At 43.0% G+C, this 17,045-nt stretch overlaps 1 protein-coding gene across 1 annotated transcript in view; it reads left to right on the top strand.

Annotated features, from left to right (window-relative positions):
- The window catches only part of col13a1 (collagen, type XIII, alpha 1), a 92,062-nt gene extending 75,840 nt beyond the window's left edge, over positions 1 to 16,222 (top strand). The window contains exons 26-30 of the mRNA XM_080215649.1: positions 1,060 to 1,113; positions 2,826 to 2,861; positions 5,988 to 6,074; positions 11,086 to 11,124; positions 13,652 to 16,222. Coding sequence (XP_080071775.1) covers positions 1,060 to 1,113; positions 2,826 to 2,861; positions 5,988 to 6,074; positions 11,086 to 11,124; positions 13,652 to 13,654 — 219 coding nt within the window. The 3' untranslated portion in view covers positions 13,655 to 16,222. The remainder of the gene's footprint in view (positions 1 to 1,059; positions 1,114 to 2,825; positions 2,862 to 5,987; positions 6,075 to 11,085; positions 11,125 to 13,651) is intronic.
- Positions 16,223 to 17,045: the final 823 nt, after the last annotated feature.

Below are 17,045 nucleotides of genomic sequence, written 5' to 3'. Positions count from 1 at the left end.
GATGTGGACTCAGGCTGGGGTAAAGTTCCACAACCTGGGACCCTAGCCTAACTGGTTTTCCCCATATGCAGACATCCCCCCCCCCTCATTCACCCATCCTGCACAAGAAAAAAACTAACAGGAGCAGTAATAAATATCTTTTTAAAAAAGGAAAAGGCCCAGAAGCCAAGAAGACAACAAACCACAAGATAAGGGCAAAGCATCATAGGGGCAACAAGGATTGGAACATGAGCCGAAAGAAAAGTGGCAGAGCACGAAGGAAAGGGGAACACGTCCTCTCTCTGTCCGACCCCAAAAAATCTAACTGGCCATTCAGACACAAGCTGAGACAGGGGGTCATTGCAAACAGGTCTATTGGACAGGAAACCTGCAGAATTGGGTGGTTATACCCAGTCCAGTATTAGCTTCAGTAGAGAGTGAAATCAGGCAGGAATGTTATACGGGTTCTAGAGCATCCTAATCCTGTGGGATTCCCAATGAGTGGATTATATTTAAGTTAATAACAATGTGTCAATGTTGTATTACTTTGTGAAGATCATCAGACACGTGTGCGCACATACAAACGTACACACTCATTCGCTCACCCATTGAGGCACTGAATAATAATTTGAATGAGAACTCCGGCATATCTTTTCCTTTACCTAATCCTGGTACCTAATCTCACTGACATCACACAAATAGACAAAGAGAGAGGATAAAGGTCAAGTGCTTCCGATCAACCTGTCTCAGTTCCATATACATTAGGTCACTTATCAACTGAGCTGTTTAGAAGCTAAAATGTTAATTTGTTAATGAAATCTGTGCATCTTGTAATTGGGAATTCGGAAGTGTTAACCAACTCAATCACCAGCTGGCATAACCATCAACATATTTACTATCCACCTGCTGCCAACGTGAATGCATCCAACATTCTTCAGAACTACTGTCATTCTGATAATCATTGTGATCTTAATGGAAGAGTTTAGCACCAATAATGTGTTGAGCAGAAGCAGCATGTGAATGGAGTGTGTGTAAGATCAGTTTGTAATATTCCTTTGACTGTGTTGATGTTTATTTCAGGGCAATAAAGGAGATCCGGGATATGCAGGCTCAATCGGACCACGGGGATTACCTGTAAGGAAGCGAGTTAACATTTTGTGTTTTGAGACTAGCATCGTTGGTGAGACGGCGGCGTGTGCCCGGGGCCACTGGAGGGTAAAATTGGTCAGGGTGTAAAGCAGGCACAGACACTCCGCACTCTCACAGGCTGTGTGAGATTTTGCCATGTGTTATAGGTGCTGTATATTCGACCACACGGGAATGTAATCAACGGGGAAAAGGCAAAGCTCGATATCACATGCAGTACAATTTGGTGTCTGGGGCCTGTGCTTACCTCACTCAGAGAGTTTAAGATTATTTTCTGAAATGTATTATTTTATATTTAGTTATTTTATCCCAGTTGGGAAGTAATTTTCTTGCCTTCTTTATGTCCCTGCCACAGTATCCTAATACCAGAGTATAGGGCTTGTCCAATTCTCCCATGGTATCTGTGCTACTTGATGTGGCCACTAGGAGGGGCACCTCCAGTTTGGGCTCCCAGCCAACTGCACTGGGTGGCACGGTGGGTCAGCGCCAGGGACCCGGGTTCGATTCTGGTCTCGGGTCACTGTCTGTGTGGAGTTTGCGCATTCTCTCCGTGTCTGCATGGGTTTCTTCTGGGTACTCCAGTTTCCTCCCACACTCCAAAAATATGCAGGTTTGGTGGATTGGCTGTGCTAAATTGCCCCTGGTGTCAGGGGGCTTAGCCAGGGTAAATACACGGGATTACAGGAATAGAGCCTTGGTGGGATTGTGGTCGGTGCAGACTTGATGGGCTGAATGGCCTCCTTCTGCACCATAGGGATTCTATTCTATGATTGGAGCACACAGGGTCTGAATTTCCCAGTGGGATTGCCATTCCTTTTCGACTTTGAATTCTTTTCCATCCCTTCTCGCCTAACTTTCTAACTGTGTGATTTAGCCTGATCTCGAAGTCGCGAGCAGAGTCAGGCACCAGGAAACTTCAGCTCTATTTTTGAACTAAATGAGTAAATCAGGTAGATTCAAAGGTGCAGTCACCACCCAGCCAGAGAGACAGTGGGTAGGATCGAGGGGGAGGCATTGGGTGATCGGGGAGGGCTAGTCAGGGAGTCCTGTGGAGAGATGGTGGGGGGGGGGGGTGGGTTGTGGAGAATCAGTGGATCAGGGTTAGGGGGAGGTGTCCCATGAGGATGGTCACGTGTGGGGTGGAGGGAAATCCCATGGTGGGGGCATCCGGGAATCCATTGGGAAATGTAGAGGTGTCCTGTGGTTTGGTGTGGTACACAGTGGGTCGGAGTGTGGGGGTGTCCTGTTGGGATCAGGAGTGGTGTGGGGCAAGGGTGCAGGTGGGAGATCAGTGCAATTGTTACCCAGAAGATGTAAGTGGTTTTAGTTCTTTCTAACTGTTGTTGTGTGATTACTGTTATGAGACAGCTGGAATCACCCACAGTTTGTGGGTTCGGTCCCATTTTCCAGTGGTTACCAGTGGAGGACAATTGCCCAATGGGAGCTTGAACCTCTTGGGTAATTACCATTTGCTCCTTACCAATGAACCTGGTGGTGAGGAGGGGGGGGGGGGGAGGAGGGGGGTTGGTTCTGTGAAGTTCCCAGCGCATCTTTGGGTCATTACACTGGCCCCGGGACTCAGACACTATGGGCCGTTTTGTTTAAGTTGTCGGTAACTAAGCAGAGTGTGTGTATATATTGTAGTGATGGAGGGCTGTTGTATCTGAAGGGAAACCTCACACTGGTGTTGTCTTTTTCAGGGTTCACTTGGACCAAAGGGTGAAAAGGGAGGCCGGGTAAGAGTCATTGACCATCTGCTTGTTTCATTTCAATTCTGCAATCGCTTCAGTTTGCATGCTGCCTTCAAGTAAAGGTTAAATCTCGGGTTATATTTTCCTCTGCGTATCGCTTTTGACAGAAAGCAGCAACCTGTAAGAGGAGTAAGCCACAGGAAGCATTCCAGCTGCTTTGGGCTAAAATCTCTCTGTGTAAATAATTCAGAGGAAATGATTTACTTACTCGAGCTTATCAAGGGCAGCTTGAAGGCCAATCAGAAATGAGCTGGTCAGAATGACTCTTGGATAATGGGCTGAATGGTGAGTCCTGAACTCTGGAAGATTCTGGAATATTACTGAGGCTTTTGGACATACAGAATGTGTGTGATAGACACTGCTGGCTATCTCAGTCTGACAGGAGAAGAGAGAGGTTTCAGAATGAAGCGGCCATAGTTTGTAGGACACGTGACCCAGATGTAGTGGGTGTGGGAGCTGACTCTGCACCTTAGGGTTTTACACTGACAATGACTAAGGTCAGGGGTCTGGGTTTACAAAGATCTGGAGGGCAGTTTACAATCTGTATAGCTCCATCAGCCTCCACTTTTACCCAAGTGGTCTTCAAACCAGCCAGAGAGGGTATCAGAGAAGTCACTGTGTGATTAAGGAGGTAAGTGAAGCTGTAATTGACCATCTAACCAATGTACACTTCAACAACAACTGACTCAAACTGCAGGCATGGCAGCTAATATTTGCCAAAGTGGTCATCCATGAGCCATGGTGGCACAAGGGTGGCACAGTGGTTAGCACTGGTGCTTCAAAGTGCCGGGCCTGTGTTCAATTCCTGCTTTAGGTCACTGTGTGTGCGGAGTCTGCACATTCTCCCTGTGTCTGCATGGGTTTCCTGTGTGTGCTCTGGTTTCCTCCCATAGTCCAAAAATGTGTAATTTAGGTGTTTGGCCATGCTAAATTGCCTCTTACTGTCCCAAACTGTGTAGGTTAGATGGATTAGCCATGGTAAATGTGTGGGGTTACGGGGTTAGGGTGGGGAAAGGGTCAGGTTAAGATACTTTGTCAGAGAGAGTCGGTGCAGACTGAATGGGCCAAATGGCCTCCTTCTGTACTGTAGGGTTTCTATCATTCCATGTGCAGCTGGTCATGAACCTATGGACAATCCGATGGCATATCTACATAGGGCTGTTACTCCATTCACGCGTAAATACTGTGCGATCCCTGCGGGAAAATGCATCACACTCTCTGGGAGAGCCAGTAATACTTTTATTCTGGGGTTTACAAATGGGACACTGTCCTGTCAAGACAAAGGAAGGATCGATGCCTTCACATCTTGGAGAGATGGGCTGCAAGGTGCAAACATCACATAGCCACAAAACCCAACAGAGAAGCTACTACAGTAGGTGAATGAACCAGAACATTCATTCAGCCAGGATCTGGGAGTCTAGAACCGTGGAATTGGTTTTAACGCGGAGTGGGTTTTGATTCAGCAAGAGGCTAAGTGAGGAAAGTCTCTCACTGGATTACATTCCAGTCCATGGGATTAGTTAACTCCCAGATTTTATTTAGATAAAACCACTATGAGATGAGGCATTGCAGTAGATGATGATACTTATCCATCTAAATGCTGGATTATGAATGAATCAACCTGTGTACACAGCAGGGATATCGACACGTGCTGTCAGAACATATAAAGGCAAACTGCGGGGGGCTGAACTCCGAGACTGGAGCCTTGCTAAACAGTAGCTAAGTCAGAGGAGGGTTAGGCCAGGTTCTATACTATCCAGCCAGGTTCATTCTGAGCCTATCCACAGAGCAGTGCACTATACATGAGCCGTGCTTTATATTGACTGATGTACACAGGCAGACTTTGGACCACTCACACCAGCACAGCACATCAGCTGTTTTGTTTGAGAGAGTTAAAGGAATCGTGATTGGCCAATATTTGCCATTTCAGCTGATGTCTGAACCAGGGTTACACACAGCGCCCCCCCACCCAACCCCTGCTCACCTCCACCACCGCCCCCCCCCACCCCGCCCCCCCCCACCCCCTCTTCCCCCCCTCCCCCCCACTTCCACTTTAGATTTCAGGTCTTTAATATCTTTGGGAAAAGGCACTTAAAATATTTGAAAACAGAGGAAAATGTAGCCCTCAGCGTGTGTGAATGAAATATCTGGTCAATGCTGATTTCAGTTGCTTTCATTGCAGAATGCAATATACTAACTGATCATCGTAATGGGCCTAACTCTGCAATTATTAAAAAGATAGATCTAACTTTCTCAAACATCTGGTTGACTTAAACAAAAAATAAATTTTACTCAAATTGTAAAGTTGCATGCACGATCTTCGGTTTAAAAACCGTAAACTAATATATTTCCTACAGAAATATAGATAAAAATACTGCGAGCGTGTGTATCATTTTTGTCAATGTTTAATTGATGCTGTGCTGTTTCCTTTTGGCTTTGCATTTTCTCCTGTGTTCTTCTTCCTTCCGGCAGGTCTGCCTTACCCCCTTCATCCCTCCCTTCCACTCTGCATTAATCCCGGATTCTCCTCCTTGCTCCTTACTCAGTCAGCGTCACTGTCTCTCCCTGATACTGATCCTAATGTGTGAGCTATCCCTTTTCTACTCCATCTGCTAGTCCCCCAGCCTCCCATAATATTTCTTGCCTTCCTGAACTTTTAATTCATTACACAATGATGTTTGTAAGAAGATTTTAAGAACTAGTGAAGTGGTCGCTGTAAATTTTTTTTGAATGTTAAAGTAAGTGAGAGCGGGGAATTGATTCTGTTTTTTAATAGTGCTCTCAGATCCTTCAACTTTTTCTAAGGAAAACTATTTTGGCTTAAAATATGTTTTGTGAGAAAAGTAGGCCTTCTGAGACACTGTGTATAAAAGTAACCAGCCTGTCTCCAGACACACTCTCCAGTGTAAGTGCAGGTATATCTTCATCAACCCTGTGAAAAATATACATGGTGCTGGAGTTTCCAGTAAGGCTTAAATTTCCAAACAATTTATTCAGTCCAGTGCAATAGTGTTCTCTTTCTGTGAAGGTCAGTATAACAATGTTACTTCAACTTTTCCCCCCACTTTTTTTTTGCTAAAGTTCCTTGACTAATAAGAATATTGTTTGCAGGGGGAGAAGGGAAAGAGAGGTTCTAAAGGGCCTAAAGGGGATAAGGGAGACCAAGGAGTGCCCGGATTAGATGCACCTTGTCCATTGGTATGTTCTTGTGATGTAATTGAAATTGTCAGATATTGTAATGGAAAAATAAGGGAGGAACAAGAATGTCAGCCCAAAGGTTCCACTAGAATGGAACTCCGTCACGGCAGATCTGAAGACTACATTTACATAAGAGATATGGAATTACCTGACCCTCACTAGGATCTGGTCTCTGCCCACCAGCAATGCAGCAACATTCTGTTATCCCACATTACCCCCGGAGCTAAACAGACAAAGTGTGGTTCTGGAGGAGTTCAGAGCCACACCTGTCGATGTAAGTCATACCTGCCAAGGTTTGCTGGAATTCCATCTTCATTCTCACCAATTGAAAGTGTGTTTTGAACATCTGCATGGTCCACCGAGAGTCTGCCGGTGAGGGTGAGCGCTTCACCTGTGATACTCAGTGAGCAATCGAGGAAAAGGAGTTAGACTGGACCCAGTCACTGTCCAATTCCTTGCTGCGTGTTATGTTGTCCATTTCAAAGTCCTCCCTCCTTTCTCCATCTGTGTGAACGTCAATTCAAGATGCTTTTGTATTAACCAAGTCAGTTCATTTTGTAAACAGGGATTCCGAGGCTTTAAAGGAGAGAAAGGTGAACCGGGCTTACCTGGCCTGGATGGGCTTGATGCCCCTTGCCCATTGGTATGGTCTTATCTCCCTTCCCATCCTGCATGTTAATCATTGTGACCCGTCTTCATGCATGCTAGTGAACTAATAATCCAAATGCAACCCGGATAAAGGACAGCTTTAATCCTCTCTAGCCATCCAACCTCCTTCACTGTAACAAATCTGCTTACTAACACAATCTGATATTCTTGTTGCAGTTGTTTGTTGCGATTATGAATTCTACATGTACAGAAACATTTTACATAAAACATTGCTCACATTGGCAAAGATAATTTCGATTTATTTTAGAGCCACGTGGATCAGTCAGTATCTGCTTTACCAAATAATTCACAACATAGAACATTACAGTGCAGTACAGGCCATTCGGCCCTCGATATTGTGCCGACCAGTGAAAACCAATCTAAAGCCCATCTAATCTACACTATTCCAATATCATCTATATGTTTATCCAATAACCATTTAAATGCCCTTAATGTTGGTGAGTCCACTACTGTTACAGGCAGGGCATTCCACACTCTTACTACTCGCTGAGTAAAGAACCTACCTCTGACATCTGTCCTATATCTATCACACGGATAACAAATAGATTAGTAAGTTAGCTGGGCAGCTGGTTCATGAAAGGGAGTGACACCAACAGCGTGGGTTCAATTCCCGTACCGGTCAAGATTATTCCTGAAGTTCCCGCTTTCTCAACCTTGCCCCCTCGCCTGAGATGTGGTGATCCTCGGGTTAAATCAGCAGCAGACAGCTCTCCCCCTCGAAGCAGACAACAGAATATGGTCATCCCAGACTATGGCGACTTTATCTTACCGGATTAGTAAACTAGAGGGCCAGGCTAACACTGAGGGTGAGAGTTCAAATCTCACCATGGGCGCTTGGTGGAATTTAAATTAATAAATCTGAAATTGAAAACTAGCCTCAGTAGTTTCAACCAATGTCCTTGATGGAAGGAAATCTGCTATCCTCACCTCATCCTCTCCAGTGATGTCCACATCCCATGAAAGAATACCTTTTTGAAAACATTCTATTTTCCCATTTTTGTGCTACAAACCAAATTTCAGCAACAATAAAAAATAATGCAACCCAAATATTTTGCCTCCAAACTTTTGCTGCTGAGTTAAATTCATAATTTAAGAAAAGCAGTTGATTTGGTTGACTTTTCACGAGATCTTTTTCAGTCTCATGCAAATCTGTCCTGGGTTACACTTAACCCTCGACCAGCACCAAAAAGCTGATCTCTTATCACATTGCTGTCTGTGGGAGCTTGCTGTGCACAAATTAGCTGCAGCATTCCCTGCAGTGTAACAATGGCTACACATCGACAGAACCTCACGGAATGTAACTTGCTTCTGTCCATCCTCAGCTTGTGAAAAGGTCTATATAAATGAAATTCTGCCCCATCCCAGTACAGTTAGACAATGCGAACCAAATCTTACATCAGAGTTAGAATCATAGAATCCCTACAGTGCAGAAGGAGGCCACTCAGCCCATCGAGTCTGCATCGACCACAGTACCACCCAAGCCTATTCCCGTAACCTCACATATTTACCCTGCTAATCCCTGACACTAGGGTCAATTTAGCATGGCCAATCAACCTAACTATTTTCATCTCAGTAGCTTCCTCTTTCCCTGCTGTACCCAGATGCTGCCACCAAACCTCCCTTACTTATGTGATGCTGCTGTACTCAATGTTCTTGCAGAATCCTTCCTTATTTATCTCATTGATTCTCCTTTTCTCCTTATCAAAACCAATTCAGAATTAACATTCCCTTACTTCCTTCTGACCCTGCCTTCTCTGCCACTTACCTCAACCCTGCCCTGAATGTACCACAACAGAGTACCAATGGGTTAATGTCAAAATGAGGTTTCTGCCTAAATAAATCCATCTTGTTAGTGTCTTTGAGAAATCAAATTCTGTTTAATGTGAAAGTGTAACTTAACTTAAAAGTATAACATTTCATTTAGTACCTATACAAAATGTACAGATCCTGTTCTTTTAATGTTACAATATAATTGCAAAAAGGATCTTATTGAAACATTTTTACGGGTGGCAATTCAATGCATGAACATTAGTTTTAAAGCTTGCTGTTATTTCTTGTGTTTATTTTTTTTAAAAAGCATGCTGCATACAACTTGTGTCCAGTCATAAATAATGTACTTTTTAATTGGTGTTCAATGGGGGACAGTAATCCTTTGCCATGTGATTAACTAAACGCCATTGACTAGGGATAAGAAATTGGTTAGCTTAGTCTCAGGAAATTGGCACAGCACTGAGTGGGATTAAGATTTCTGGCAAAGCGTTGGAGGAGAAGTCTCCCTTTTCAATGCTGCAACAGTTCTTCACTTTGTCCTGTGTCTGAAAGGGTTAGTGCCATTGATTTTTACTTGGTTATTGTATGGAACCAACTTTTGCCACAATAATTACTTAGTCCTGTGAATGTGGTACCTGGATACTGTTGGTAATGTTGACATTTGAGCACAGAATGACCTCCTGGTCTAGTTTCCAGCTGTAATATAAACCATTCTGAACAATAACAGACAGAGGGATGTCACCACAAAGTGTTCATCTGTCATCTACTCATTCCTCCACTCGTAAGTAATTCTCCCATCCACTAAAAACAACCAGCTCATGGTTCGAGATTCAAGTGCTAAATGAAATCCATCCAGCAGAAATCCAAGTTGGTTTTTTTTAATCGGGATGGTGTTTGGGATTTTGTTGTATTTATATGGGTAAATCTCAAGGGAAAAGCAGAAAGGGCACTGGGAGGTCAGCATACCCTTACAAGCCAATAAGTCTACCTGCTCCCTGGAGCAGCAGTCCCATTCACACTGTATAGAAGGCCAGCTACTGTCAAACTCCATTAGAATAATCATAAATACCAACAACCGTTTATTATCCTTGCATTATCCATGGTGGTGGTGGTCAGAATTGTCTGGTCTCGTACACCATGCCACACCTACCAGCAAGAATGGAGAATTTGGCGCTCAGCCAAATCTCCATTCATGGCTCAGGGAGTCCGGAGAATCCCAGTTGGTACAGTTACGGAATCAAATGTGACATTGAGGTTAATGAAGATGAATGCACAAGGCCGTGTCTGCATCGTCGATTTTAAAGTGAAATCCCTGTGCTGGATTCAGATTTCCCATTCACAGTCATCGAAACCCTCAGTTCATGGAGATGCAAATCCATTCCAAATGAACCAAATTAACCAGGGCCTCGAGCATTAACGAGATGCTTTTAAGCCTCAGAAGCTGAGAACTGGAGAAGTAAATATTACCAGTCTAATTGAAGGAAGGTGACTCAGAAAATCAGGATATAAAGAAAGCTTTGAGGATAGGCTGAGATAATCAAACTTGTTTTGTTGGATGAGACCGAAAATTCCTACCTCAGTTCAATGGAGATTTCCATTGTCCGACCCTCGCCCGCTCCGATTCCGTGGTGGGCGCAGTGGTAGAATTCCGTCCAATGTCTTTAAAATGTCAAGGGGCATGAAGATGTGGGTGCTTCATTCAAGGACTTGAGTACAATGTCAGCAAGCTTTAACCAAGGCTGGAGATCTCTCCTTTCCTTGCAGAATCATAGAGTAGGCGGCTATAAAAGTGATCTGATGCCACACATATTCACTTTTTTTTGTGTTGAAAAAAGAATTGGATAAAATTTATCATCATGCAAGAGCCCAGAGATTGGAGAGATCAACATTGAGACTGAGATACAAGTTACAAAAAGCACTGTAGTTCCACATTGGCACCAATGGGGTTGAATATGACTATCAACCAGTCAGAATTAGGACAGTTCATTATATTAGATTTATACAGATGGAGTTTTCAAATCTATTGTCGTCACAAATCAAAATGACTTTCCTTTTCCCAGTTTCACCTTGCCCAAGAAGATGTTAAGTTTCTCAGCAATGAAAGAATAAGATTTCATCAAAGGCATTTCGATATGAATGTGATCCAGCACAGAATTCCAAATGTGGCAATAAACTTACACAACAAATGGCATTGCTGTCCCAACACCAAATGTGACTTTTAACTTTACCAAAAAATATAACTTTAATTCCATTCCTGTCAACTGCTAAACTGATATCTTTACAGTGAACACTGGATCAGAAAAAATCACAAACACAATTTAAAATGCAGCATTTTAAACACTGGCAGTCAAATAGTTACAACACCAGAGGCTTTCCTATCTCAGTGGAACAGGCTCATTTCTCTCTTGCAGTTCCTGCAGACAGTTTTCATCACATATAATATTGATCGAGAGGGAACAAGAAACATGGGAGGGAACAGGAGACGTGTGAATGAGGGGATCGAATGATAGGAGTGGATAAAAAAAATGGAAAAATGTATGTTGAACAAACTCTTCTTTGCTTCAAATTGCAGGGTGAAGATGGTTTACCTATACAGGGTTGTTGGAATAAAGTAAGTAAAACTGAAATGAGTTGGAGTTCTGAACAGCTTCACTTTGCGGATGTACAGCATGTCTGAGTGTGGTACTTGTTCAGCCTGTTCCTAGCTACCTGACACTGTAATCAAATGCTGCAAACTAAGCACATTACTGTAGCATTGCTTTACGGGTTTGATGTTTGCGATGTCTCCTTCATTTTCAACTCATTCATTACTAATGAGAAATGTGTGGAGATGCCAGTGTTGGACTGGGATGGGCACAATAAGAAGTCTCACAACACCAGGTTAAAGTGCAACAGGTTTAATTGGAATCATGAGCCTTCAGAGCACTGCTCCTCCTTCAGGTGAGTACAGGGTTTGGTTCACAAACAGAACATATACAGACACAAACTCAATTACAAGATAATGGGTGGAATGCAAGTCTTTACAGACAATCAAGTCTTAAAGATACAGACTATGTGAGTGGAGAGAGGGTTAAGCACAGGTTAAAGAGATGTGTATTGTCTCCAGGCAAGACAGTTAGTGAGATTTTGCAAGTCCAGGCAAGTCACGGGGGTTACAGATAGTGCGACATGAACCCAAGGTCCCGGTTGAGACATCCTCATGTGCACAGAACTTGGCTATCAGTCTCTGCTCAGTGACTTTGCGCTGTTGTGTGTTGTGAAGGCCGCCTTGGAGAACGCTTACCCGAAGATCAGAGGCTGAATGCCTGTGACTGCTGAAGTACCCCCGAAGGGAACACTCTATCAGCTCGACAATCACCAGGCAAGACTCTTCCCATCATGTTGGTGAACACTTCAGCAGTCACGGGCATTCAGTCTCTGATCTTCGGGTAAATGTTCTCCAAGGCAGCCTTCATGACACACAACAGCACAGAGTCGCTGAGCAGAGACTGATAGCCAAGTTCCGCACACATGAGGATGTCTCAACCGTGATCTTGGGTTTATGTCACATTATCTGTAACCCCCGTGACTTGCCTGGACTTGCAAAATCTCACTAACTGTCCTGTCTGGAGACAATACACATCTCTTTAACCTGTGCTCAACGCTCTCTCCACTCACATTGCCTGCATCTGTAAAGACTTGATTACCTGTTAAGACTCGCATTCCACCCATTATCTTGTAATTGAGCTTGTGTCTGTATATGCCCTGTTTGTGAAACAAATCCTGCACTCACCTGATGAAGGGACAGCGCTCCAAAAGCTTGTGCTACTAAATAAACCTGTTGGACTTTAACCTGGTGTTGTGAGACTGCTTACTAATTAGAAATAGTGTACTGGCTTTAACAGTGATAATTTGATTGTTACAATCTCCAGATGTTTTTCACCAGGATTCAATATAAATTACAATTTCGTCCTGCGATTGAGCTGTAAAGTTCGTCTCAGGTAAAATGAAGTTTACACACTTATAAAAATGCAAATGGATTGCTAATTACTCTCTGAACCCGAAGGCATCCAGCATTTATCCGAAAGAGCCCGTTACAATAACTGAAAACTGTGTACGACCTCAAGCCTCAAAGTACATGCAGTTAATTTTATAACATACTTCTACATGGCCAGATTCTCCAGTCTCGCCCACAGCTGGGATTCTCCGGTCCCGCTGCAGCGAACAGAGATTTAGCTGTGCACCAAATTCTCCGTTCTCACTGACAGTAGAGTGTGAGCAGCTGGAGAATTCCAGCCACAATGTGTGGGAGGGTGGAAACTGGTTCAACGCAGAGCATAACACGTTTGTTTGCAAAGTGTGCTTTAATTAGGGTCACACAGGTTGAAGTAAGAACTCTAAAACATCACCAGATAATTGTAGAGCAAAACACAACCATACCAATGGAAGGTGATAAGTATTAATGTGCCTTCATCATTAAAAGTGAGCCACTAGATTTAAAATCAGTAGAAGTTCTGGTAAGTGATACGTTAGTCACTGACCAGCTGAGTTCCTTGAATGAGAAACTGTCATATAAACTTAAATTATCAACCTAGAAATGATGCCCCACGGTATTACAATGCAGACATTTGACACATATCTGTGAAGTTATTTTGTTGCCATGATGAGTATATTTACCCGTTCGTTTTAAGTAGGATAATGTGTTCATTTCAAAGAGCAACTGGATGTCGTATAAACACAACAAAAACTACGTAGCCTGATATAATTCATAAACTTTGGTTTTTATTCTCTCTGGCTGAGGCGCCCAGACAGGATAACCTGAAAATAATACTTGGAATTTTGTTTGGATTAGACCAGGGAGCAGAGAAGGTTGCTTTGGCAATGAGAGAGGGGAGACAGCAGTTGTGTTTGAGTGATGCAAGAATATAGTGTGCAGGGCATAAGAAGAAAGAGTGCAAAACTAAAAAGGGATCAAATTGAATCAAGTTTAATAGCAAAATATAAAAGTGATTAATGTGTGAGACCGACCTCCTTATTCCTCAACACTGGGGAATGTTATACTGATCATATTCTATTTCCCCTTTAATGACCTGTTCCATAACCGCTTGGTAAGAGTGCTGACGTTTGAACTAACATGAGTTTATTTGTTCTTTTTGCAGTGATGATGATCTAACCTCAGAATGGATTGTGTACATAGAATATTTATTTTTATACAGTGTTTTGCAATTATAAAAGTTATCTTTTTTAAAAAACGATTGCATATTTTAATAAGTTCACATTTTTGTATAGATTGTATTAAATTCTGTGATGTCTACCACTGTCCTTTTACCTGTGTGTATTCGTCCACTAATTTTGTTGCATAATACAGCAGTATTATTTGCATGATATTTGTGCAGAATATATAGAAAAGAACCACTGTTGCATTATAACTTATTGTATTATATGAATTGGGCAGCAATTCATTGCAGACTTGGTTATTTGAAGTCAATTTCCCAGTCCACCAATTGCCAAATGTATGTAGCTTTGCCATGGCTTTATTTGTCTTCTTGCTGATACAATACCTATTGCACAAGTGTGCATAAATCCTAGTCCTCGTGCCTTTAGAGCAAGCAAAGCAATTCAACTCCTTTACATCAGGTTGCTGCTAATGAGAATTGAAAAGGGACAGATGCATTCAGTTTCATGTTTTTAAGCAAAAAAAAGTACAAAGAGCTTTATTTTAACTTGTTGAATTTTTGACTGTGTTGACGCTGCATATCTGGACCTGTTTCAGACAATCATAGATTGTGCCGAGGAGTAACAATGTCTTAGCATTTTCACACTAGCTGTGGTTAATGACCAAGAGTTGCACAAACCTGAGTGTTACTATAAATCCATGGCTATGACCACTCTTGATAAGAGTTGCATGGTGAGGTTTCAGGTAATGAAACTGTGGGTGATACGGTTCCTGACACTTCCACTGAAGTTGATTTTTAAGAGTGTGATAGTACAAGGTGCCAGTGAAGACTTTTACCCACGACAGGTTGTATGATGTTGAAGCTTTCTGTTTGTTTTTACCAATAATGATTCAGAGAAATTTCATTCACATGGTTTGCAGCTAGTGTACTACATCGGAAGTTTACATGTTATATACCTTCACCAAGATGCTGGTGTGGATTACGCCTACGGTTGGCCATTGTTGACACTTTACTGTTGGGTTTATGCCTGTAAAACAGGCCCAACATCCACCAATTTTACTCAGCAAAACTGGTGCTATCAATGGAATTGAACTTTCAGTTTAATGGAATCATATAAGCCACTCTCCTGAATTCCCTGCTACCATTCTTCTCCACCCTCTCCAATGCCGTGACATCCTTCCTAAAAATGTGATGCCCAAACTTGTGTACAGTGCCCCAGCTGGCAATCCAGAGGATCCCTGAGTGCAATAGCATTGGCCAACAGTGGGCCAACACCAGCCCGTCGAGTCTATACCGGCACTCCAGAGCAATCCCACCTTGCAACACCACACATTTACCCCGCTAATCCTCCTAACCTACACAATTTAGCATGGCCAATCCATCTAACCCACATTTTTAGACCTTGGGAGGAAACCGGAACACCGGGAGGAAACCCACACAGATATGGGGAGAAGGTGCAAACTCCACGGAATCACCCAAGGCTGGAATTGAACCCGGGTCGCTAGCACTGTGAGGCAGTCATGCTAACCACCGTGCCACCATCTCACTGGGAACATAGTCGTGTTTTATAGAAGTTTGGCATAATAAGAACAAAGAGCAAAGAAAATTACAGCACAGGAACAGGCCCTTCGGCCCTCCAAACCTGCACCGACCATGCTGTCCGACTGAACTGAAACCCCCTACCCTTCCGGGGACCATATCCCTCTATTCCCATCCTATTCATGTACTTGTCAAGACACCCCTTAAAAGTCGTCTTGTTTTTAAACCCAGCGCTTCGATCAACAAAGCCAAAGATCCCGTATTCTTTTCTCTCTGACTACTTTTACTCCAGGAACTACATTGGTGATATTAGCATAAAATACATGTATTTGTGTTGCATTTATTTGCAATTTTAGCATAAACATTAACAAGTTTATTTTAAATTAATTTCAAAGCAGGTTACGTCAGTGATAAATTGCAAACATGCCTATTAATAGACACTAAAGCAATTTCCAGGCTAATGCTTAGCTTAAAAGTATCTCCTTCTGGACATCAGATTTTTTTGTATTATCTATAGATTTTTTTTTCCAACATAAAGTACACAATTCAACAAAGTGTAGCAGTCAGGATTTGTAACCAGTTAGTGCAAGTTCCCATAACAAGCACAGAAAATGTTGGAAAAACCCAGTAGGATGGGCAGTATCCATGAAGAGGGAAATAGAATTAATTCTTCGAGTTTGTCTGACTTTTCTTCAGAGCTAAAGAAAGGGAAAAATACGATGGATAGATGCTCTATATGAGGGGGTGGAACAGAGTAGAAGGTCAGTGATAGGTGGGAGCTCGGAGAGATGTGACAGAGGAAGCATTCATGACAGTGTGAAGGGTTTTAGAAAGTGCTAGCATTGGCATAAAGGATTGCAGAATGGAAGGAAAAGGAGCGGTGCCCAGTGAAAACAAAACTGAAGAACAAGTGATAGATGGCCCAGTGGGGGAGGGGGGCGTTTTGCATTTGGTTTGGACATAAAGTGCATGTTCCTGTGCCTGGAATTGCATGTGTTGTGTGGGTGTGTGTGTGTCTGTCTGTCTGTGTGTGTGTGTGTGTCTGTGTGTGTCTGTCTGTGTGTCTGTCTGTCTGTCTGTGTGTGTCTGTCTGTGTGTGTGTGTCTGTCTGTGTGTGTCTGTCTGTGTGTGTGTGTGTGTGTGTGTGTGTGTGGGTGTGTGCTGTGTGTGTGGACTTTGCTGATGAGTGCCACCAGAAGCAATGAGTTCTGAACTGATGTGTTTACCACTGCCAGGGCCAGACACCATGGCTTAATGCTAAAAAGTAATGGAAGTTGGCTAGCACTGGGAATGATTTGAAATTGGCTGCAGAGAGACCTTCCACAACTCCTCGTCAACAAAGTGTTTGACACAAAAGAAAAGTATTGGAGGGACGGAGTGCTGAGAGTTTTCTAGTTTCAGAAGGCCACTTCCACTCTAGAGCGGCGATTTGTGTTGTGTGCTGGCTGAGATCTGCGCATCGAGCCACATTCTTCATCACGCATCCAGGTGGTGCGTACAAAGCAGCGAAATGTGTGCACGCATTTTGACTGTGGAACTGACGGGTCCGTTTCAATTCAGATGTGGTCCTCGTTCTCTCAGTATGAGCAGGGGCGACCTGTTGAGCGGTTTTTATATATTTTTATATATTGGGTGGATCACTTGAATAAAGAGCCACCATCACTGTGCATTTTTTTTAAGATTTCTCTTCTTTCTGTAAGAGTAACAGATAAACACACTGCCAAGAATGAAATGATTCCTTTGAACCCAGATGTAATTTAGGGAACTGACCAGTAGCACTGGGAGGTTTACATCCTTTAGTTTAGAATGGTGATGTAGCTGTAACTTTGTGTAGTTC

The sequence above is a fragment of the Carcharhinus amblyrhynchos genome, chromosome 31, assembly GCF_965287045.1.
Source record: "Carcharhinus amblyrhynchos chromosome 31, sCarAmb.v2.hapA, whole genome shotgun sequence".
NCBI classification, from domain to species: Eukaryota; Metazoa; Chordata; class Chondrichthyes; order Carcharhiniformes; family Carcharhinidae; genus Carcharhinus; species Carcharhinus amblyrhynchos.
The sequence above is the reverse complement of the archived record's forward strand: the minus strand, read 5'-3'. Positions and strand labels throughout refer to the sequence as shown.